The sequence below is a fragment of the Mustela erminea genome, chromosome 5 (genome assembly GCF_009829155.1).
Source record: "Mustela erminea isolate mMusErm1 chromosome 5, mMusErm1.Pri, whole genome shotgun sequence".
Taxonomy (NCBI): Eukaryota; Metazoa; Chordata; class Mammalia; order Carnivora; family Mustelidae; genus Mustela; species Mustela erminea.
The window spans coordinates 85438170-85462784 of NC_045618.1; the positions used below are offsets into that span (position 1 = coordinate 85438170).

Consider the following 24615-nt stretch of genomic DNA (forward strand, 5'->3'; position numbering starts at 1 on the left):
CTTTAAAAAAAAAATAAATAAAGTGGATTCCTACCTTTATCAAATCACACTTGCTATATTTGAGCTAAGTGCAACAAGAATTTAATACATCCTAAAACCATATTTGGTCCTATTGCTTCCAAACTACTGCAACCCAAATTCCAATAACCAGAACATTTGTTGTGTTCTCTAGGCATATAAAGTGTTTTATTTAGGCTGTTTCTAAGGATTGTGCTTGAAAGGTTTTGTGTGCAGCATTCAAGCTTATCTTAATGAACACAGTCTCATCTTTGAGAGATCATGTATCGTCAAGGTCTGCAGAGTTTTCATTGTCATTTGCAACAAGAGCTTCTCTGTTCTCATAAGTCCAGAAGCCATTCAGGTCTATTAGGATGGTGGTGACTGTGTCTCCTTGATTACTGTTGATTAAATCCTGAAGAGAGATTTTCAAAGGATCCTTTGGTTTAACCATATCAAAGATTTCATCCTGTGAGAGAGAGAAAAACACAATGAAATCTGTATCTGATCCACTAAATTTCTATTATACCTTGATGTGAAATGCAAGGCTGGCACTTGAGCTTATGTAAAATTTTTTGTTCTCGTTTTTTTTCTTTCCAGTTCACACACAGGCAATCTCCTTTTCTCTATGTGCAATCACAGAATTTTACTGAAAGATCACTTAGGTATATAATAGCTATCCATCCCCCTTTCCTTCTCCTCCCGCTCTTTTTTAAAAAAGATTTTATTTATTTATTTGACAGAGGGGGCTGAGGAGCACAAGCAGGGGGAGCAGCTGCAGAGGGAGAAGGAGACTCCCTGTGGAGCAGGGAGCCTGACTCAAGACTTCATCCAAGGACCCTGGGATCAAGACCTCAGCTAAAGGCAGATGCCTAACTGACTGAGGCACCCAGGTGCCCCACTCTCCCTCATCTTAAAAGAGAAAGAAACTGAGGCTCAGAGTTTAATCTAATCCAAACGACATAGCTAATTAGTGGCAAAACTAATGCAGCATTCTTTGAATACATGTTAAGCATCCTAAACTTTTCAATTGTCTTTTAATTGGTGGTGATGTATGGTCTTGGTTTAAGTGCAAACTCAGCTCCAACTAAAAACAAATGCTTCTAAAGTCAAGATAATGACAAACTTCATTTCCAAAATAGAGGTCAACCTTTTATAGTCTGGATTTAAGATGGGTGGTGGGTGGGGGAGATTCATTTTTGAAGAATTAGTCATATTAAAGAATTAGTCATCCAGAATGACAATGAAATTGTGCTAAAATTTACTGGAATAGATGAAAATACTTCTATATTACGAGGTATACTGTATAAGTATTTACAAGGAATTAGGTACATGTCTTTTTATCTTTTTGTAGTAAAATTACTCAGAAGATATAGTGGCATTTAAGGAGGTAAACTACATTTTAAAAAGATTAGAACAATTCGGGCTGCCTGGGTGGCTCAATCAGTTGGGCATTGAACTTGATTTCGGCTCAGGTCATGATCTCAGGGTTGTGAGCTCAAGCTCCACGCTCAGTGCAGAGTCTGCTTGTCCCTCTACCTCCCGCTGCTTACATGTGCATGCCCTCTCTAAATAAACAAACAAATAAAATAACTCTTTAAGGGTGCCTGGGTGGCTCAGTCGGTTAAGTGTCTGCCTTCAGCTCAGTTCATGATCCCAGAGTCCTGGGATCAAGCCGCACGTGGGGCCCCCTACTCCACAAGGAGACTGCTTCTCCCTCTGCCCCGCCTCCCACTCGTTCTCTCAATCTCCCTCTCTCTCTCTAATAAACAAAATCGTAAAAAAAAAAAAAGATTAAAACAATTCAGGTAAATTAAATGTTTATGAGCTCTTAATCTTGTATGTTTATGAAACCTCTTTTTCTATGTTAGTAGCAATTTAAAATTACTAGTTCTTAGGTTGTTTGTTGAATAGCTTCAGATGTCTCTCATTTATATTAAACTAAAATAGCCCTTTATTTTATACTTATTAAAATCAGATGGTTATTTTATTATACTACTTAACCTGAACCTGAATCTATATTAGGTACTGTAGGTTTTTTATAGCTGGTGAAAGACTGACTACGAAAATGAAGCATTAGCCTGTATTTCAAATAGTGGTTGTTTTCATATTGTAGGATTGATAGCTCCTTAATAATACAAAAGCAAGTAAGACCTTTGAAGAGATTTAAAAAGTGCCCAAACCTAAATACATTTGACCTTTGAACAACACAGATCAGAAATGCATGGGTCCAGTCAGACGTAGATATTTTGGATAAATACAGTATATTGTAAATGCATTTCCTTTTCTGATGATTCTCAGTTACATTTTTTCTCTAGCTCCATTTTTAAGAATTATAGTATGTTAAACATATACAAAATATGTGTTAGCTGACTATGTTACTGTTTATGTGAAGCTTCCAGTCAACAGTAGGCTATGAGTAGTTAAGTTTTGGGGGGAGTCAAAAGTTCTACATGGATTTTCAGTTGCATGGGAGAGGGGCATTACTTCTAATTCCTGTGTTGTTCAAGGGTCAACTGTAGTTACCAAGATTAAAAATTCATTTTACACTGGAATAGGCTGCCAAAGGATGCAGGCTATATTTGATTCTCCTTCCAATGAAAATACAGTTTGACAATGCTAACATTATAAACTATGCAAATCATTATTCCAAGTGTAGTCTCAGTTTCTAATGATTTAAATATTGGTTCAGAATAAATAACAGAAAATACTTGGTTCAGTTCAGTACTTCGTATTTGTAAGTTTCTTTCATACAAAATTTCACTTAATATAGATGATTTCTGCTATTGTATTTTTTTTTAATTTTTATTTATTTATTTATTTATTTATTTATTTTTAAAGATTTTGTTTATTTATTTGACAGAGAGAAATCACAAGTAGATGGAGAGGCAGGCAGAGAGAGAGAGAGAGGGAAGCAGGCTCCCTGCTGAGCAGAGAGCCCGATGCGGGACTCGATCCCAGGACCCTGAGATCATGACCTGAGCCGAAGGCAGCGGCTTAACCCACTGAGCCACCCAGGCGCCCCTATTGTATTATTTTTAAAAAGATTTATCTTAGAGCACGTGTGTGCACGAGCACGGGGAGGGGCAAAGGGAAAGAGGGAGGGGAAACAGACTCCCCACAAAGCCCGATGTGAGCTCCATCCCAGGACCCTGAGACCATATGACCTGAGCCAAAACCAAGAGTCAGACTCTTAACTGACTGAGCCACGCAGGCATCCCAACTGGTATCCCATATATTAAAAGAACACGTAAAGGGCACCTGGCTGGCTCAGTCGGTAGAACATGTGGCTCCTGATCTCAGGGTCATGAGAGTTCAAAAGCCCCCATTGGGTATAGAGCTTACTTAAAGAAAAGAAAAGAGAAGGTAACCTTGACATCTTGAAATGAAACAGGATCTTGTCCATGGATTTTCATAAGTTCCTGTATGGCCTGTATGGGTAAGAATAAGTCTGTAAATAAAAAATATACCACAGCCCCCTTCCCGTCCCATGGCCCGTTCTAGCCCCACATCTTTTCCTATCAGACCACAAGCTTTATCATTTCAACCATTCTTGCCAATGTTCTCAACTTCCTTGAACTTGCTTCCCATCCAGTCAGCAAAACTTAAACAATGATCAGTGTAACCATCAACCTTTATAGATCTCTATCTTGCTATTGAGAATTCCAGAAAAAATTATACAAGGCCACAGATTATTACTACCATAAAGGAATGGTCTCCAACCTCCCATGGGCCTTTACAGGGCGTAGCAATTATTCTGTTATGCCTGATCCCTGCATTTTCCAGGAATGCTGTGCATACCTTCACCATTCTTTAAGACACCCAATCTGCCACCTCTGCCTCCCACCCCGTATTATGCCTTATACTTGACAGAAAAAAAAAAAAAAATGGAGGTAAGCCTCCCTCAAACTCTCTTTTATAACAAAGCCTTTAACAAAAAAACACATAACAAAAAAAAAACTATTAACGAAAGAAACTACTGTGATCCAGGTGGACTAGTAAGTATTATAGGTGAGGATCATTCACTAGAAAATGTGAAGCTTAAAATTCTTGGTAAAGAATTGAATAAATATGTTGCAGGTGCCTACTCTGTATGTGGTGCCCCCGATACCAGCATGTGCACAGGTTATCACTTTGCAGCAGGTGAGAATCTGAGTATACTCACAGCCACTAGAGCCACAGACCTGGAGACAGGGTCGAGTGCACCATCTAGGCTGACCTTGATCAGTGGGGTATTGATAAAGACTCTATGAACAGCTTAGGACTGCAGGATGCAGCCCCAGTAAGTATTTACCTTAACCCATATAACCAAGCCTAAATACTTTGATAAAATAAATGTATAAAATATTTTAAAAACACAAATTTTACTATTCTAAGAGAAGATACTGTAAAGAACTCTTTATGAAAAAGGGTTGAGGGGCACCTGGGTGGCTCAGGTGATGATCCCAGAGTCCTGAGATCAATACCCCCATCAGGCTCCCTGCTCTGCGGGAAGCCTGCTTCTCCCTTCCCACCCCACCTGCTTGTGTTCCCTCTCTTGCTCTCTCTCTCTCTGACAAATAAATAAAATCTTAAAAAAAAGAAAAGAAAAGAAAAGAAAAAGGGTTGAGTGTTTAATTTCTAAAAATACTTAGTTTTTCTAAAACTGAATTTTCATTTAATAGGTCTGCCTGAAGTGGGGCATTGATAGGATGAGTTGGTGTTACACTCTCAGATTAGCCATGGATTCAATTTTTAAAAAATGTATCCTAATACTGCAATTGTAGTTTATCCTAATATTGGTAGTCATTACTGCCTAGGAAATCATTACAGAAGTTTTAGGGGATTTAACATAAAACTATGAATTTTACATACTATGAAACTCAGAACCAAATAGTTATTTTTAAAGTATCCCACATATTTAAATGGAAAAAGGAAAAGCCTCTGGGGAAAAATGTTTTGTGACAAAGATGTGAAAATGTCATTTTTTTATTGTTTAAAAAAAGCCGTTTCTTCCTACTGTTCTTAACTGTATTTTAACCAAAAATTAGTCATCTAAAAACTAGCCATAGAAATAAGGTAATAGTGAAATACTACTGTACAAAACTGTTCCACCAAATAGAAAAGTTACCATTCAAATTTAGGAATGATTTGTCTTAAAAGGGCAGACATTCCTATTTTTACACTCTGTGCATCTGAATGCTCATCAAATAAGATACATTCAAATTTTCCTTCTCAGAACTCATCACATTATTCTCTGAGACCACCTAAGGCACAAAATAAGCACTTCAGCAAATCTGTTTTCATGCTGAAATGCAGCATGCAATAACTTTAAAATTATTAAAATAAATATTTTTTACAGCACAGCACTTAAAAGAATCTACTACTACCAAAGTCTGCAAAACTTCTACCTTTTCTGAACTGTTTAACTGAAGCTTCTGAAGGATTTTACACACTAGTTTTTGATCACCAATGCACAAAATTTCTCATGTATGTCTGCATCTCCAATGGCCAGTATAGCCCCTGACAGATATTTATACACTTTAATGTTCTACAACTAATCAAATCAGCTTTGCTTTAGTCTACTTATATTTTTTCAAAAAATAGAAAAAAACAAAACTAAAAGACTTATTTTCTTCTAAAATCTGTTAGTAAATTGGGATGTCTGGGTGGCTCAGTAGGTTAATTAAGTGTTCAACTCTTGATTTCAGCTCAGGGCTTAGTCAGGGTTGGGAGTTCAAGCCCCATGTTGGGCTCCATGCCAGGCATGGAGCTACTTAAAAAATATTAATAAAAATCTGTTAGTATACCCTTTTGTTATACTTAAATATCACAAATTAGATAAAATTGTTACTGCCTAGATAATTTAAATCAATTTAATATTGTATATATAAGTATAATATTATCTTAAGGAACAATGACTCATTTACACAAATGAGACTTACCCTAAAAAAGTAATTAAGTGAAAAGACATTCAGATATCCTTTGTTCTCAATATCAAGTAATTTGAAAATATACTGCAGAGCTGCCGGCTCTTTTCGATTTTCTAATGCAAGAACAAAGTCCAGGTAGGTTTTATAGTCCTATAGAAAAGAAGATGACATTCGTTAGAAGTCTTGTTTGGAATTAACTTTTCAAATTGAATATCTAATGATTTAAAGCTATTTTAGAATCAAAGATGGCAATTTTTAAAATTTAAATTCAATTAGCCAACATATTTTTTAAAGATTTTATTTATTTGAGAGACAGAGAGAGAGAGAGAGAGAGAGAGATCATGAGCAGGGGGAGGGGCAGAGGAAGAGGCAGGCTCCCGATGTGAGACTTGATCCCATGACCTGAGCTGAAGGCAGATGCTTAACTGACTCGGCTGCCCAGGTGTTCTTCAATTAACCAATTTATAGTACACCATTAGTTGCATATAACACTCAGTGCTCTTCACATGACACTGCTCATCACCCCGTTACCCTATCCCCCCCACCTACCGCCCCTTCCACAACTGTTTCCCAGTCAAGAGTCTCTCAGAAAAATGGCAATTTTTAAAAAAAATATGAAATGAGATATCCATTTGTATACTTAATATTGGTTTCTAGAAATTCTACAAAGCAGTTAATCTGTATAGGACAGTTTGGGGATATAGCTCATTTTCTTATGATAGAGTTGCTCTCTTTAGAAGTAATTTTATTTTATTATGCCTTTGAAGTAGATAGGACAATGACTAAGCTATTATACAATGCCACTAAATTAGTACCTTTTCAGTGTGGTAAGTTTGTAAAAAAAAAAAAAAGAAGAAGAAGAACCAGTTTATCTGGAATGAATAGAACAGTATATTTAAATAGTTATTTTGAAATATTTAAACATTTTAAAATCAGATAAGAATAATAATAAGCCGGGGTGCCTGGGTGGCTCACTGGGTTAAAGCCTCTGCCTTTGGCTCAGGTCATAATCTCGGGGTCCTGGGATGGAGTCCCGTATTGGGCTCTCTGCTCAGCAGGGAGCCTGCTTCCCTCTCTCTCTCTCTCTCTCTCTGCCTGCCTGCCTCTCTGCCTACTTGTGATCTCTTTCTGTCAAATAAATAAATAAAATCTTAAAAAAAAAAAGAATAAGCCATCTTAGAAATACCCAATATTATACAGTGAACTAAAACTGTTCTCATCCAAAAGGCAAAAAACCACAAATGAAAGCCAGAAAGACATGAAGAATACAGACAGCTTTCTCTACAAAAAAGGGATACTCATTACTTTTTTTGCACAGTGAAAAGAACACTTTGGATATTACACTTAGAAAAAATTTTATATTCTCGTTGTTCTTTTAGGCTAAGATTAAGAATTCCTTTTTGTGTGAACTGCAGTATAAAGAGCTAAAGAGATGCAGCCTCATCACGGTCTAACTCCATCCATAGTTGTAGCCTCTGACTGTATTCACCAGAAGTCATTAGTCCACTACAAGCTCCTCATTGTCGACTGTAGACAGCTGTAGGAGTCACAAAGCAGAGTTCCCCCTTTTTCGCATACTGCTAGCTAAAAATGGTGTTTAGAAAACTGCTATTCAAGCTAAGTGATAAAACCTAAAAACACCAATTCTCCTCTGACAATATGACCATTTCTGAAGTGTCACTGGTTTGATAATTTATCACATCCTTAACACATGTTTTTAATAGCAAGGATGGTGATTTTAAAATGCTAGGTAGAAGGGCACCTGGGTAGCTCAGTGGGTTAAAGCCTCTGCCTTTGGCTCAGGTCATTATCCCAGGGTCCTGGGATCAAACCCCACATTGGGCTCTCTGCTCAGCAGGGAGCCTGCTTCCTCTTCTCTCTCTCTCTCTCTGCCTGCCTCTCTGCCTACTTGTGAGCTCTGTCAAATAAATAAATAAAATCTTAAAAAAAGAAATAAAATGCTAGGTAGAATTTCCTTAAGTATTGTGCATTGTTGTGGTAAGAGAACAGGGCATGTTAATCAGTAGCTACTAATACATACAATTACAGAAAGTAATACAACCTGATTCTTAGATTTAAATCACGGCATCTGTGGTACACTATCTGATCTGGAAATTTAATGAACTATCTACATCTACATGAAAAGAGTCAACAGGATTTGCCGATTTTTCAGATTTTTTTTTTTCTCCCCTAATCCATACTCCTTAGGGGAGGTGGGCAGGGGAGATGGGCTAAAAGAGTGATGGATATTAAGGAGGGCACTTGTTGGGATGAGGACTGGGTGTTGTAGTAAGTGATGAATCACTAAATTCTTAATATTACACTACATGTTAACTAACTAGAATTTAAATAGAACTTGAAACATTAAAAAGAGAGATACACTGATAATGAAATGAAAAAATTATTAAAATTTTATATTTGTCCTGAGCCCATAATGTTTTTAAGGAAATTTACCTTAAGATGAAAGGCTCCAAAATTCACAATTTGATTAGTTCAGACTTTTAAAGATACTGATATAAAAATAATGCTGTATCACATCAAGGGAAGGGTTTGTGAAAACTGTGGGAGCCTAAATTTTTAAAACTTATCAGATTTAAACTACTACCATTTCTCCATCATAAGTGAGACACTCCTGGAAAACACGATCTAAGAAGACGTTGGTCATGGTTGCTGTTCCATAGCGGGAGAGTTCTTCTTTACTGAGCATACCATTGTGATCCTTATCAAGATTCAAATACTGGCCTTAGGAAGAAAAATGATAAAAAGACATTTATGACCAAAATAAAAATCTAAATGAGGACAAAAGAATAAACACCAGAAGTTCTTTTTATTGGTTAATACTTTGATCTTCAAACTATATTAGGGTAGTGCCCTGTACTCTCTATCACCACAGTCCCTAAGCTCTGCATATAGCCATGGCCTTTGGGCTATTGCCATCATTATCTGTTTTCAGTTTGCAACCTTTTCGAACTTTCCTAGGTTTCAAATTAGAGACAGGGGTGAATAAAAAACACTGACATGCTGGCTCTTGAAAGCAGAGATCAAGGATGCCAACAGGAATCCAAAGACCACCCAAGAGAATAATGGAGCATACTAATGAAATTAAAGGAAAAAGCAAACAATCCCTAGAACACTTGCCACTGTGGACGCTGACAGCAGTGGCATTTTATCACAATGCAAGATAATGACTGATGTTCATAATGATGCTCCTGAGTCAACAAGAAAGGATCAAATTACATTCTGTATGTTCTATTAAAGAGCAAGAAAATGACAAGTAAATTTTAGTAACCTAGAATGCTAGCTCTTAAGGTAATTAGAATACTTTCATCCTAAGATAATTAAGCCTATGTATAAAACTGCCCTTTGAATGCAAATTAACTGAGGAATGGATCATTCAAATTTTAGCATTATGACAAGAACCATACCATATACCCTTAGGGCAGAAGGTGCAGAAAACCAATTAGTTTCTTGACTCTCCTTGGACAGTTCCTCATCCCTTAACTAAATAAACACAGAGATATAATTAGAAGATAGTAACTGTCAAGTGATATAATTAGGTATTTAAAAAACATATTTACCTCCAATAAATCATCTAGGAAGCTGCATGCTAAAATATCTTGAATTTTAATCTTCCCTTTAAAGAACAAACACAGTTTCATTTTTTAAAAAAGAGGAACTCAATATAAAGGCATTATTTTAGAAGAGTAATCACACAATTGATATTTTAAAGCTTCATATCTTTCATCAAGAACAGCTCTCCAGTATATTACATATCAGGGATAGCAAATCATTTCAGAATAACTGGTTTCTTAGAACCAGAAGGAGTCAATGTTTATCCAGTTCATACATCACTTTGGAGATGAAGAAACTAAGAAGTAACGTGACATGCCCACTGTCACAAAGCTGGTTCTAGATGGTGCAAATAAATCATAAAAGATCTTTATATATTAAAGGCAATGACATAGTAGAAAAATGAATGACATTTTCAAGACTTTAGTTATTGAGATTTAGAATAATATCCTTATAACATCTAAGATTTTCTTTTACCTGTTCTTAGAGGGTCTAAAAAGAAGAAGAATTTCCTAACTGCTGTACAGACATAGAAGGAGTAAAAAGACTTTTCCAGCCCATCTAATTGTGGCAAAGTAGGGATAAGTTCCAATATATAGTTTTCTAAATCCTGAAAGAAAACAAATCAAAACGTTAAAGAGTTAACTGTCCGATCTTGTTTGTTTGTTAGATGCTGGAATGCTGAATTTCAGTCCTAAAAATTATTCAGCATTAATAGTATATTAGTGATAAAATAAAATCATAACTATGTTAGTGGTAAAACCTATATTGTTTTGCTTTTTGTTTCAATTTTAACATTTCTGAATAAGCAATATATTTGGCATAATTCCAAAATCAAAAAGAACAAAAAGGGGGTGCCTGGGTGGCTCTGGTCCTATCTCAGGGTTCTGGGACAGAGCTCTGCATTGGCCCCCCTGCTCAGCAGGGTGCCTGCTTCTTCCTCTGTCCCTCCCCCTACTTGTGCTTTCTCATACTTGGTCTCTCTCTCAAATAAATAAAATCTTGTATTTATTTTTAAATTTTTAAAAAAGATTTTATTTATTTGAGAGAGACCTAGATAGCAAGAGAGAGCACAAGCAGGGAGGAGAAAACTTCCCACCTCCCCCCTATATTTTATACTCCCACCAGCAATGTGAAGGCTAAACCAACAGTTCCCAAACTGTGCCCCAGGAATGCTTGAGTAAACTCACAGGGGTGCAGCAGGATATTAAAAAAATTTCAGGGAAACTCTTTTTTTTAATAGTTTTTTTTTTTTTTTTAAGATTTTATGTATTTATTTGACAGAGAGAAATCACAAGTAGATGGAGAGGCAGGCAGAAAGAGAGAGGGAAGCAGGCTCCCCGCTGAGGAGAGCCCGATGCGGGACTCGATCCCAGGACCCTGAGATCATGACCTGAGCCAAAGGCAGCGGCTTAACCCACTGAGCCACCCAGGCGCCCCTCAGGGAAACTCTTTTTGCAAAGAGTGCAAAACAGATGTGGCTATGAGCTAGAGCTATGACCTCAAGATAGATATTATCACATTATCAATTAGCAAATTATCAATCAGCACATTATCAACACTGATGGGGATACATGCTTTTTTGATGACATAAATCTTTGTGAAGCTAGGTTCTTGATGGTTGTCACAAAGCAAGTACGACACAGAAGTTAGTGTGGAACGGGAAGTGAAGGACAACTGTCCAATCTTAACTGCCAGGATTGACTGGCCATACAGTGTGCCCCATGGGCACAATTTCCATTAGTATTTGTAATTTAAGAATGAAGCAAAAATATTACTTTCAACTTAGGTGTATTTTTTTTTTCAAATGGCTAATATAATAAGCTTAATAAATGTTTTCATAAATTGTTCAGAACTAATAAATGAAACTGTTAGGATTTCTTTTGACCTAAAAGCACTATGCAGAAATTACTGAGATACTAAAGGCACTGCAAATTGAGAGTTTGGGAAATCATGCCCTATTATATATTCCCTTCTTAAAAGCATTATCAAACTTTCTGTTCTTTGTAAGCCTGAAAAATTCCTGGTGCTAACATTTGTAATACTCATGAATAATGAAAAGTTTTCCTCTTTCTTCAATGATTTTTTTTTTTATAAACATATATTTTTATCCCCAGGGGTACAGGTCTGTGAATCACCAGGTTTACACACTTCACAGCACTCACCAAAGCACATACCCTCCCCAATGTCCATAATCCCACCCCCTTCTCCCAACCCCCCTCCTCCCAGCAACTCTCAGTTTGTTTTGTGAGATTAAGAGTCACTTATGGTTTGTCTCCCTCCCAATCCCATCTTGTTTCATTGATTCTTCTCCTACCCACTTAAGCCCCCATGTTGCATCACCACTTCCTCATATCAGGGAAATCATATGATAGTTGTCTTTCTCTGCTTGACTTATTTCGCTAAGCATGATACGCTCTAGTTCCATCCATGTTGTCGCAAATGGCAAGATTTCATTTCTTTTGATGGCTGCATAGTATTCCATTGTGTATATATACCACATCTTCTTTATCCAATCTGTTGATGGACATTTAGGTTCTTTCCATAGTTTGGCTATTGTGGACATTGCTGCTATAAACATTCGGGTGCACGTGCCCCTTTGGATCACTACGTTTGTATCTTTAGGGTAAATACCCAGTAGTGCAATTGCTGGGTCATAGGGCAGTTCTATTTTCAACATTTTGAGGAACCTCCATGCTGTTTTCCAGAGTGGTTGCACCAGCTTGCATTCCCACCAACAGTGGAGGAGGGTTCCCCTTTCTCCCCATCCTCGCCAGCATCTGTCATTTCCTGACTTGTTGATTTTAGCCATTCTGACTGGTGTGAGGTGATATCTCATTGTGGTTTTGATTTGTATTTCCCTGATGTCAAGTGATGTGGAGCACTTTTTCATGTGTCTGTTGGCCATCTGGATGTCTTCTTTGCAGAAATGTCTGTTCATGTTCTCTGCCCATTTCTTGATTGGATTATTTGTTCTTTGGGTGTTGAGTTTGCTAAGTTCTTTATAGATTTTGGACACTAGTCTTTTATCTGATATGTCGTTTGCAAGTATCTTCTCCCATTCTGTCAGTTGTCTTTTGATTTTGTTAACTGTTTCCTTTGCTGTGCAAAAGCTTTTGATCTTGATGAAATCCCAATAGTTCATTTTTGCCCTTGCTTCCCTTGCCTTTGGCGATGTTCCTAGGAAATGTTGCTGCGGCTGAGGTCGAAGAGGTTGCTGCCTGTGTTCTCCTCAAGGATTTTGATGGATTCCTTTCTCACATTGAGGTCCTTCATCCATTTTGAGTCTATTTTTGTGTGTGGTGTAAGGAAATGGTCCAATTTCATTTTTCTGCATGTGGCTGTCCAATTTTCCCAACACCATTTGTTGAAGAGGCTGTCTTTTTTCCATTGGACATTCTTTCCTGCTTTGTCGAAGATTAGTTGACCATAGAGTTGAGGGTCTCTATTCTGTTCCATTGATCTATGTGTCTGTTTTTGTGCCAGTACCATGCTGTCTTGATGATGACAGCTTTGTAATAGAGCTTGAAGTCCGGAATTGTGATGCCACCAACTTTGGCTTTCTTTTTCAATATCCCTTTGGCTATTCGAGGTCTTTTCTGGTTCCATATAAATTTTAGGATGATTTATTCCATTTCTTTGAAAAAGATGGATGGTACTTTGATAGGAATTGCATTAAATGTGTAGATTGCTTTAGGTAGCATAGACATTTTCACAATATTTATTCTTCCAATCCAGGAGCATGGAACATTTTTCCATTTCTTTGTGTCTTCCTCAATTTCTTTCATGAGTACTTTATAGTTTTCTGAGTACAGATTCTTCAATGATTTTTAATCCTGTTAAAACATTACATTCTTGGGACGCCTGGGTGGCTCAGTGGGTTAGGCCTCTGCCTTCATCTTAGGTCATGATCCTAGGGTCCTGGGATCAAGCCCCAAGTCAGGCTCTCTGCTCAGTGGGAAGCCTGCTTCCCCCTCTCTCTCTGCCTGCCTCTCTGCCTACTTGTGATCTCTCTCTCAATCAAATAAATAAATAAAATCTTTAAAAAACAAAAACAAAAACAAAAAACTCCACTACATTCTTTTAATTTTCTCTTTGAAAAGCTATTTTCAAAAGTTGGAGAAAAAGAATCTAGAAAAGATTTTTGTGGTCAATATATACTTTGGGGGGGTGGATGAATATGAAAATATTCATTTAAAAAGATTTTTAGTAACACATTATTTGTGAAAACAAACAAAATCAGAGAAAGAAAAATAAAATCACCTTTGATCCCAACACTCAGTGATAACTACTGTTAACATTCTGTGCCTATAGAAGTTATTAAAGTAGGTTAATACTTACAGATTCCCGAAGGTATCCTTGTCCAGCAACATCATATAAACTGAGTCCTATTCTTGTCTGATGAAGCCAAACTAACAATAAAGATATAATGTAATTTTAAGAGCTGTCCTTTAGTATATATATGGATAAAAGGAAATAAACAGCTAGATTAGAGGGACAAACTAATAACTTTACATACTTCTTCACACACACATATATGCTGCTTATCCAGTAACCCTAAAATTGTATCAAAATATACCATAGAATTAATGGCAGGTATCAACAATTCTACCCTGCCTAAAGTGACAATAAAGTTGATGCCCTTCAAAATATTCTTTTTTTTTTTTAAGTAATTTCTACACTCTACATGGGGCTCAAACTCACAGCCCTGAGATCAAGAGTTGCATGCTCCACTGACTGAGCCAGCCAGATGCCTTACCTCGTGATTTTCATAGTAACATTCTTTTCTCTATCTTACTTTATTGTAAGAATACAGTATATAATACATGTAAGATATAAAACATGTTAATCAACTGTTTATGTTATTGGTAAGGTTTCCAGCCCAAAACAGGCTCTTAACAGTTAAGTTTTTGGGGAGGCAGAACTTATACTCAGATTTTTGACTACACGAGAGGATGGTGCCCCAAACCCTGTGTTCTTCTTGGTAAAACAGAATTACCAGTGAATTAAAATCATTTAAACCACTACATTAAAACTCTTGGTTCAGCTTTTTTAAATTTAATTTGATTTTTAAAAAAGATTTTATTTATTTATTTAACAGAAATCTCAAGTAGGCAGAGAGGCAGGCAGAGAGAGAGGGGGAAGCAGGCTCCCTGCCAAGCAGAAAGCCCGATGTGGGGCTTGATCCCAGGACCCCAAGATCACGACCTAAGCCAAAGGCACAGGCTTAACCCACTGAGCCACCCAGGTGCCCCTCTTGGTTCAGCTTTTAATATATAACTCTTAGCTAGTATCTTTAGGATACATGTTTTTGTTTTGTGTTATTTATAATAATGAACCCAAATTTATGGTAGAAAATCTTGGCTCTAATAAAGTCCTCCAGGAGAGAATCAGAAAAATAAAAAATAAATCTGCATCAAAAGGTAAGAAATTCTGCTCTTCAGGGGTGTGTGGGTGGCTCAGTTAAGCATCTCAATCTTGATTCTGGCTCCGGTCAGGGTCTCAGGGTCCTGATATCAAACTGTGTGTTGGGCTCCCTGCTGGGCATGGAGTCTGCTTGGGATTCTCTGTCTCCCTCTGTCCCAACACCTACCCTCGAACCCTGACTCATGCGTGTTCTGTTCTCTCTTTTACAAAAGAAAAAAAAAAGGAAGAAAGAAATTCTGCTATTTATTCAAATTTACTAAGAGAGTTGTTTCACAGAGAAGAAATATTGTAAAAGCATGTACGAAAACCTCCTTGATTCCCAGATAAGAGTTTAAACACAGTGAAAATGAAATCACCTTTTCTCATGACATAATTGAAGAACTGCATGATAGAAATTCTTCCGTAAGAGTCTGTATGAAGGAGTTTAGCGAAGACTTTTGCTGTGAAAAACTGCCTAAGGAAAGGAAATAAAGATTAAAATTATCTCCCAACAGAGCAAACATACTGAATTAGCAAACTGCATGAATTCAAACAATTAAAAACCAAAATGAAAAAAATCAAAGTGAGAACCACAGTTCAAAACTTAAAATACTGTCAGACATCTTTTAATTTTATTGTTTTAAGAATGAAAGGCTAAAACAACCCAAAAAAGAATGAAAACCTATACTCTTGCACATAAATGTATTATATATATACATATATATATATGTATATATATATACATACGTACAGTGTATAGTATATAAATATACTATATTATGAACTATTATTTTTTAAAATTATTTTTATTAACATATAATGTATTATTTGCCCCAGAGGTTCAGGTTTGTGAATCATCAGGCTTACACATTTCACAGCACTCACCATAGGACATACCCTCCCCAATGTCCATAAACCAGCCACCCTCTCCCTACCCCTAGTCCCCAGCAACCCTCAGCTTGTTTTTTGAGATTGAGTCTCTTATGGTTTGCTCCCTCCGGATCCCATCTCGTTTCATTTTTTTCTTCTAAACCATCTGTTTCTTTTAATAACTTCATGCCAATGTAATTTGCTTGACTAAATAATTTTCAAATTTCATTAATAACTGAAAGGACTCAAACTGTCACTCAATTGACTTATATTTTCATTGACATTTATTTCTGGCATTTAAAATGCTTAACATAACATACTCCTTTGTTAGTTATACTTAATGAAACTTACTTGCACTTTGGTCCAGCTTTGTCACCAACCTTTAGAAAATTTTCATAATTAATCATTGCTTCCTCTCCAATCATAGGTGGTGTCTGGTGCTTATCCAGCAAAAACCATAAGTTCTTAGGAGAATTCCAGAAATGAAGATGTTATAGTTAATAAAACAAAATTTAACATCAGTTAAATGTGTTATTTCCATTAAAATGAGTAAGATGAATCTCATTCCCTATTATCCTTTTGATTACTAATAACATAATACAAATAGCTGGCATTTACTGAATGCCCAAGTTTAAAGTTTTCATATATGGAACCTCTTTTTTTTTAATTTAAGCTTTTTTAAATTATTGTGTTCAATTAGCCAACATATAGTACATCATTAGTTTCTGATGTTGTGTTTAACGATTCATTAGTTGCACATAATACCCAGAGCTCATCACAACATGTGCCCTCCTTAATGCCCATCACCCAGTTATCCCATTCCCCAATGCTACAGTACCTCTTTAATCCATATAACTATGTGATGCAGAGAGATACTATTATCCCTACGTCACAGATGACAACTGAAGCACAGAAATGTTAAGTCCATTGCCCAAGGTCACAGAGCATGGCTAGGATGTGAACCCCCAAAGTCTGACCCTATAGTAGTGTTTCTCAACATTGGCCTCACATTAGAATCATGTAGGAATTTAAAAACAAAACAAAACAAAACAAAACATAACATCTTGGGGAGTTGGTGCCCAGCAAGCTCTGTAGTTGATTTTGGTAGGACTCACTGCTCTAGGGCCTGTGTGTTCACCCACTCGGCAGCTATGGCTCCATTAAGATACCCTGAGGTCCTGTTTGACTTTAGTACAAATAAAAAAATGGCTAAGGTCCAAAGCAACCTTTAATCCTTTTCTTACCTGTAATTCTTCATTATCTAACAGTTCTCTGCTTTTCCTCTGCAGAAAGACAGCTCTGGATTCCTCTCTTAATTTTTGTAGTAAGACTTCATCTTCAGCTGGCAGCTAAAAATACACTAGAGTTAATAAATCTACACTTCAATTCTAGACTATTACTGGATTATGTAAAATATACTGGGCCTCATAAAGTAACTACATATTGCATTGCCTCAAATTATGTTTTGTATCTCAATTTTGCTTAACTTCAAGTTATCATTCATTCAGAAAGTTCATTTAACAAAAAGAGATCCAGAGAGAATTCAATGATCAGTAAGGCCAGATCCCTGCCTAGAAAGAGCTAACGGTCTAGCCCAAGTTTGATTTTATTTTCTTAGAGCATTCTTTCCACTCTAACTTTAGAATGACAAAAGAATTAAATTAGAACTAACTGAAGATACACGGTCTTAGCAAAGTATGCCTTTTGAGCTTGAAAAGATCGTACTTCTTGGAGATGATCAAGCCCGGGTCTGTTATATTCACCTCCTAGGCAGACAGTCTGCTCGCTGGGGTGATTTCCATAAACAGGGCTTTAAAATGACTAATTCCAGCTCAACGTCAAACAATTTGCTTCGAGGATTTTTTTGTTGTCTGTAACTCAGCCCCGTTAAACCTAGCTAAGCAACCATAGTCAAATTTGTTCTTTCATTTCCAAGAACTAAGATGCCATCCCTCCCATCCAAAGGAATGGAAAATGAAGAAGCATTAGAGGGTAAGGCTGGGGCTGAGACTGTGATCGTGCTCCAGTGGCTAGTCACCAGCTAATCAGCCAAGGAGAGAAGTGGTGACTAAAGACTGCAGGTGGTTTCTCCAAAGCAGTGGGAAGACAGAGAGAGAAGAAGAAACAGAAGAACATTCCACAAATCCACATCTGCAGACTGGAGACCATGTGGGATCTGCAAGAGGTCACAGAGAGAAGGAAGAGACAGAAATGGGGTAAAAGAAATTCCTCAGGAACCACAGGGGAGATCAAAAGTTGGTACTGGTACTTCCAGTACAGGAAAGTTGAGTCCTTGGTTCAGAAATGGGGTCATCTCAACATCTAAGGGCTGTTTCTGGGTAAGATACTATTTCATAATCCTGATTAAATGAGATCATGAATATAAAGTGTTCTGAAGTACATCGGCACTCAATAAACATCAATTCCCTTCCTGCTCCCCTAGACTATAAAAGATTTTCAATTGTCTAGTGGACTCTGTTTAAGAAAGTGTGAAATGCATAAAGTGGGAGAAGTACATATGATATGATCCCACTGTTATTAAACACATGTGTACACAGAAGTATGGAGAAGGATTCATGTAGAAATATTTATTTACATCTCTGTGCAATGTTATGGGAAAATATCAGCTATTTTTTCTCTTTTCCATGACAAATGTGGATTAGTCATATAATTTTTTTTAAGATTTTATTTTTAAATAATCTCTATACCCAACATGGGGTTTGGACTCATTTCCCATGATCAAGAATAGATCAAGCATCATATGCTCTACTGACTCTAGGGAAGCTAGGCACCTGTAGTCATATAACTCTCAAAAGACGAGAAAATAGTATTACAGAAAGGTTTCCAATAAAAATGGTTCAGTTGGAAAAGCCTTGTACTTGAAGAAATGTTACAACTATCTAGTTAATTCACTTATATTAATACATTGCTCCTAAATATAAGCGAAACAACGTTTATTATCTTTGTAAATAATGTTATAATTGAGTTTAGAAGGTAGAAAATTAAGAGACGTGCAGCTAAAATTTTACAGTTAACTTTTCTATAGTGGTCACATCTTGCATAATACTAAATGTATCTTATTCTTTAAGTGGCCTTCAATTTCAGCTGTAAGTAGCTTTCTTAAGGTCTTCCTGTCTTCTGTACTCTCTTTCAAGGAGTTCTTTATGGTTTTGGCACAAGCAAACGTAAGTACAACTCTTCAAGTTTTCCATTTTAATCTATTTTTCAGTTTAACCTTGAGCAAAATGTATTACACCTTAAGAACATGGGTAAAAGACAAAGTTAAAAATGGTAATCAGCCAAGTAAGCCTAGACACATGATCCAACAGAATACCTACTGCTAATAACTGTAAGAAAAAATAGGAAGGAAAAGCCTGTAAATCAGCAAAAGGGGGCCAAGTAACAACTTTGTGTTCTTATACCAATTTATATCAAAACTTGAGATTTAAAAGAAAAAACAACTTGAGATTTTATCAATTTCAAAACAACAATAAGATCAAATACAATGAAAGAATATATAAAATTTAAAATATAACCTCTATTTATTTATATAAAAGATTCTGATCCCATTTTAAGAGTTAACATTTCATTTATAAACTCCGTTGAGACATTTACTTAGATACCACTTACCCTGTAATAAAACCGGGGAATGGTCTTATAGAATTCATTTGTGCTTTTTCTATCCCCTTTCCATTCTGAGTAGTATTTGGTAAACAAACCCATTTCTTCATCTTTTAATTCTTGTTCACTTTTTTTTTCTGGTAACAAAACAGATTGAAGGGGGAAAAGCACTTTCAAAATCAGTATTTTTACCTACTTATTTTTTTAGAGAGAGAGAAGAGGGGGAGAGAAGAAAGAGAGGGGGAGAGAAAGAAAGAGAGAGAATCTTAAGCAGGCTCCACACCCAGTGCGGAACACAACACGGGGCTCAATCTCATGATCCTGAGATCATGACCTCAACCAAAATCAGGAGATGGGTGCTCAAATCAACTGCGCTACCCAGGCACCCCTTAAAATCAGTATTTGTTTTTACTATGGTGTAATTACAGTGCAAAAAAGACATTCAAAATTGTGCTTATACACTGAACATGTACATTCATTTTCTTGAAGCACCAAGAATTGGAAGAGCCTCCCCTGCATCTTCAACCACATCTTAGTTGCTCCCTCTACTTCTTTTTGTCACTCTACTTGTGTCTTCCTCAAGTCCCTTTCTTCCAGACATGGTATGTTCATGATTCATTCCATCAAAAGTACTTCTTGAGCATCTACTGTGTACAGAACAGTACTAGACACTAGGGTTAGCATGGTGAAAAAACAGATGGAGCCCTTGACCTCATGAAGTTTCGTCCTTGCAATCACTGTTCCTCTAAGTAATGGAAACCTCTTCCATCACAGGCTGCTCTAGCCCCAGCTGGCCGGCTACTGGCCTACAGCTGTCTCCTTCAGTCTGTCCCCTGCACTGTGTATTGACCACAGCAACTGGCGCACACTGTTTTTCAGCTCAAGGTCCTGCAATCATCAAGGAAGCATAAATGTTTATGACTGTGACCCCTCAGCTCTTAAGAGGGGTCACCTCTGTCACTTGGTTCCATGGCAAGACCACAGATCTTATCTGCTCCTAAATATACTAAACTTAAATACACTCTCAGATAATTTTTCTCTCCTGGTTATTCAAAACCTGTCATGATACCTACATGTCAGTCTCACTGAAATCTTCAGATCTGTGACCTATTTTCTCAATAGTCTATTTTCCTTCTTCTAGTCTCACTTCTTTCCAACGTGCCAGAGCCGTTCCCTGCATTTCTGCCACATGTGCCAAGTTAATTTTTAACCTTAACTGTTTATTCTTATTTTCTGGCCATTTCTTTTTTGTTAATCTTTTTTCCTCATTTCAACTTAGTAGTTTGGCTTCTGAGTCCCAAATGTATGTCACTAACCCAGACATTGTTCTTGAACTTTAAATTCATGCATTCAAAATAAAATATTTTCATCCTCACCTCCAACATATCTAAAATAATTTTCCCATTCCTCACCTTACTATTCTTCTTCTAGTTCCACATTTCCATCCCAGTTAGTGGTATTCATCTAGTCACCCCAGCCCAAACTGCTGGAGTCATTTTCATGATTTCACTTATTCTTTTTCATTCAACTATTCTAGGGACAAGCAAGTATGAGTGGACATGTACACATGTGTCCACACCTACATATGGCTTTCAAGACAGTGTCAGGGAAAGCCTCACTGAGATGAAACTGAGCAAAAAATTTGAAGAAGGCAAGGAAGCAGTCTATGCACATAAACAGGGGGAAGTGCATACCAGGCAAGGACACAGCCAGTGCCAAAAGACAGGAGTTTGCCTGGTGTATCCAGGAAAGAAGGAGACAGCCAGTGTGGCTGCAGCAGAGTGAGCCAGAGGAAAGAGTAGATGAGGGAAGACAGGTAATGAGAGTCAAGGCCATGGGTCATCAGAAAGACCCTGGCTTTTATTCTGGTGAGGGAGAGAGCCAACAGCAGCAATTGGGAGGCTAATGTCCAGGTGACAGATGGTGAAGGCCGTGGATTGTGATGCTGCAATAGAGGTAGCTAGGAGTAAATATTCTGGATATATTTTCTCAGTTTCAGGATTTGCAGACAACTGCATGTGGGTATCAGACAAAAAGAACAGTTGAAGAGATCTCCAAAGGTTTTGACCTGAGCAGATGGGGAAAGTAACAGGTAGGCAAGTTAGAAAGGAGACCAGGAGTTCAGTTTTGGACAAGTTTAGGATTAAGATACCTATTAGAGTCACCTGACATGGCCACTTAACAAATGGCCATGTCAAGTAGGCAATGAAATATATGAATCTGGCATTTGGAAAGTGGAGATATAAATTTAGGTGACAACAGCAAATATACATTATTTAAAGCCATAAGAATGGCTAATTTCACCGTGAAGGTGCGTATAGATGGAGAACAGAAGCTGACCAAGGACTTCCTTAGCTTTTGGGCACTCCAATGCTGAGTTGCTGGGGAGAAGAAAACAAAGACTGAGAAGGCATGACTGGTGGGGTGGGAAGAAAACTGAGGGAGTTATGACTCCCAGAAACCAAGAGAGGAAAGTATGTTTAGGGGGAGAGCCAACTACCATATCCTGGCAGGGAATGCCAGCAGGCCAAGTAAAGTGAGGACTAAAAACTGACCACTGGAATAGCAATGGAGATCACTGATGATCTTGACAAGCAGTAATTACAGCACAGATTTAATCAGCCCTTCTTCTAACAAGCATTGCTGTAAGGGGAGCAGGGAAGTGAGGCATAGGTAGAGGTAGAAGTTAAGACAACAAGTTTCTTTAGGGTGAGAGAAATACCACCATGTTCATACAGTGATAGGAATGACTGAGAAAGAAAAACTGATGCAGGGGAGAGGGGACAACTGCAGAAATACAACTCTGAGTACCAAAAATGGGATCTGGCACACCGATGAAGAAAACAGCCTTAAATACAAGTTGTACAACCAAAATGATTTGCTTATTATTTATCATCTCTCCCAACACTAAAGCCTAAGTACCACAAGGACAAAGACTTTTGTCTGTTTTGTTTACTGCTATAGCCTAGAATAGTACTTGGTACATAATGAGGATGCAATGAAGTGGATATTTACCCCAAAGATACAAATGTAGTGATCTTAAGGGACACATGCATCCCAGTGTTTATAGCAGCAATGTCCACAATAACTAAACTATAGAAAGAGCTCAGATGTCCACTGACAGATGAATGGATAAAGAAGATATGGTATATATAACATGGATTATTACACAGCCATCAAAAATGCAATCTTGTCATTTGCAATGATGTGGATGGAATTAGAGGGTATTATGGCTGAGCGAAATAAGTCATCAGAGAAAGACAATTATATTTCACTCATATGCAGAATTTAAGAAACAAAACAGAGGATCATAGGGGAAGAGAGGAAAAAGGAAACAAGATGAAATCAGGGAGAAAAAACATAAGAGACTTTTAATCATAGGAAACAAACAGGGTTGCTAGAGGGAAGGATGGAGGGATGGGGTAACTGGGTGATATTCACTAAGGAGGGCATGGGATGTAATGAACACTGGGTATTATATAAGACTGATGAATCACAAACCTGTGCCTCTGAAACCAGTAATACATTATCTGTTAAATAATTGAATGTAAACACAAATTTTTTAAAAAAATAAAGCAAATTTACTTCAATAAAAATACCTTTTATTGACAGCCAGAAAAAAAAAAAAAAAAAGGAGAGGAGAAAGTACAAGTGACTTTTTTTTTTGTAAGATTTTATTTATTTGACAGAGATCACAAGTAGGCAGAGAGGCAGGGGGCGGGGAGGGGAGGGGAGGGAAAAGCTGGCTCGCTGCTGAGCAGAGAGCCTGATGAGGGGCTTGATCCCAGGACCCTGGGATCATGACCTGAGTCGAAGGCAGAGGCTTTAACCCACTGAGCCACCCAGGCGCCCCTGAAATGAGAGTTCTTACATGGAGTATATTACAGCATGTTTGTCAAAGCTGATGGAAATGATCCAGTGGAGAAGAAAAACTTCATGATATATGAGAGAGAAGGTAAGAACAGAGTGAAGTCAGTGAATAAAAGAAAGGGAACACGATCTGCTGGTGGAGTGGAGGAATTGTCTCAAATACGAGTATGGACAGTTCCTTTTGAACAGTAAAGGCAAAGTATCTAGGGTGGGGAAAAAGGATCTAGGGCGGGGAAAGGCCTGATAGAAATGGTAAGTGGGAAAAAGTGAGGTTTTTTTCTTTGCACTGACTTTCTCAAATATATACACAAGCTCATCAACTAAAGATACTAGAGGTCTGGAAGATGAAAACTGCCTTAGAGTGTAGGAGAATGAATACGGAGGGAAACGCGGAATACGTGCAAATGAATAACCGAGACACTTGCTTTAGGTTAGTGGACATGAATTCAAAGTGAGACAATTTACCACGGTTCCGTTTTTCACCAGCCACTTTCGGCTGCCCCGAGGGTACATGTGGAATAAGAGCTTCAGCCAGGCTGGTTAACAAGCAAATGTGAAGGAGGGGAGAAAAGAATCAAGAAAAATTGATTATAAAATCTAAAATGCATAAGAAGGGAAGTGAAAAGTGTTAGTAAAAAGGCATTAAGATCAATCAGTGAGTTATAGGTTGTAGTAGGATCGAAGAACGGTTGGAACCGGGGTCCTCAATTATACTTCAAACGCCTTAGTCAAGGCCAAGTAACTGAGTGCTAAGATAGTTCTTCATTCCCGCAAACCTTTTCCCGGGAAGTGTGGGTCAAACCTCTCAGTACCCCTAAATCACGTCCCATCTGCCTTTGTCAAGAGAGCTTTTATAGAAGCGTAAAGTGCGGCTCCCAGAGGCTGCTCCTCCCCGACCTCCCCGCTACCTGCTGGAGTTTAGGGCCGACCTAACTCTGGAAGCAGCCCCTCCCAAACTCACTGTAGGTACCTGTGCTGGGCGACGCTAACCGCCGGCGAAGAATTTCTTTCCAGTCCATCGCGGACTCCCGCGCAGCAGCTCCTGCATTTGCCGTTCACTAACCGCTCCACCCCCTACTAGCTCAGACTGCAATCACCGCCCAACCCCGTAAAGGTCAGAATCGCTCGAGCGCCATCTTGGACATGGGCGGAAGTGGGCTAACCAGGCAGAAACCCATTATAGCTACTGCGTAGAATACGGCGATCACGTTAACAGCGGGGAACGCCGACCTGAAACAGACCGAAAAGTGATCTGTTAGGCAGAGCCCAACTTCCCGAAGTCCAATTTTAAAGGTGCAGGATAAAGAAGCCCACGTATTTATTTCTTTAACTTGGGACTTTGGCGCCTGTGTACCACGTGATTCCAGCG

The 24615-nt window shown here is 37.8% G+C and overlaps 1 protein-coding gene across 1 annotated transcript; it reads right to left on the minus strand.

Moving 5' to 3' along the window:
• Window positions 1–159: 159 nt before the first annotated feature.
• On the minus strand, window positions 160–24405 carry PPP2R3C (protein phosphatase 2 regulatory subunit B''gamma). Its single transcript, XM_032344025.1, has 13 exons — window positions 24217–24405; window positions 19386–19513; window positions 17000–17104; window positions 16107–16219; window positions 15263–15360; window positions 13821–13891; window positions 9957–10089; window positions 9488–9543; window positions 9335–9410; window positions 8515–8651; window positions 5922–6059; window positions 3369–3428; window positions 160–466 (listed from the first exon to the last, which is right to left on the minus strand). The coding sequence occupies exons 1-13, from the start codon at window positions 24263–24265 to the stop codon at window positions 278–280; spliced, it is 1353 nt and encodes a 450-aa protein (XP_032199916.1). The 5' UTR covers window positions 24266–24405; the 3' UTR covers window positions 160–277.
• Between the last annotated feature and the right edge of the window lie 210 nt (window positions 24406–24615).

Excerpts from the sequence above, each read along its gene's own strand:
- PPP2R3C (XM_032344025.1), bottom strand. The coding sequence starts at position 24,265 with ATGGACTGGAAAGAAATTCTTCGCCGGCGGTTAGCGTCGCCCAGCACA. Across the intron at positions 15,361-16,106 it reads AAAGCTGGACCAAAGTGCAA|GCAGTTTTTCACAGCAAAAG; the intron begins GTAAGTTTCATT and ends TCCTTTCCTTAG. Across the intron at positions 9,544-9,956 it reads TTTAGACCCTCTAAGAACAG|GGAAGATTAAAATTCAAGAT; the intron begins GTAAAAGAAAAT and ends TGTTCTTTAAAG.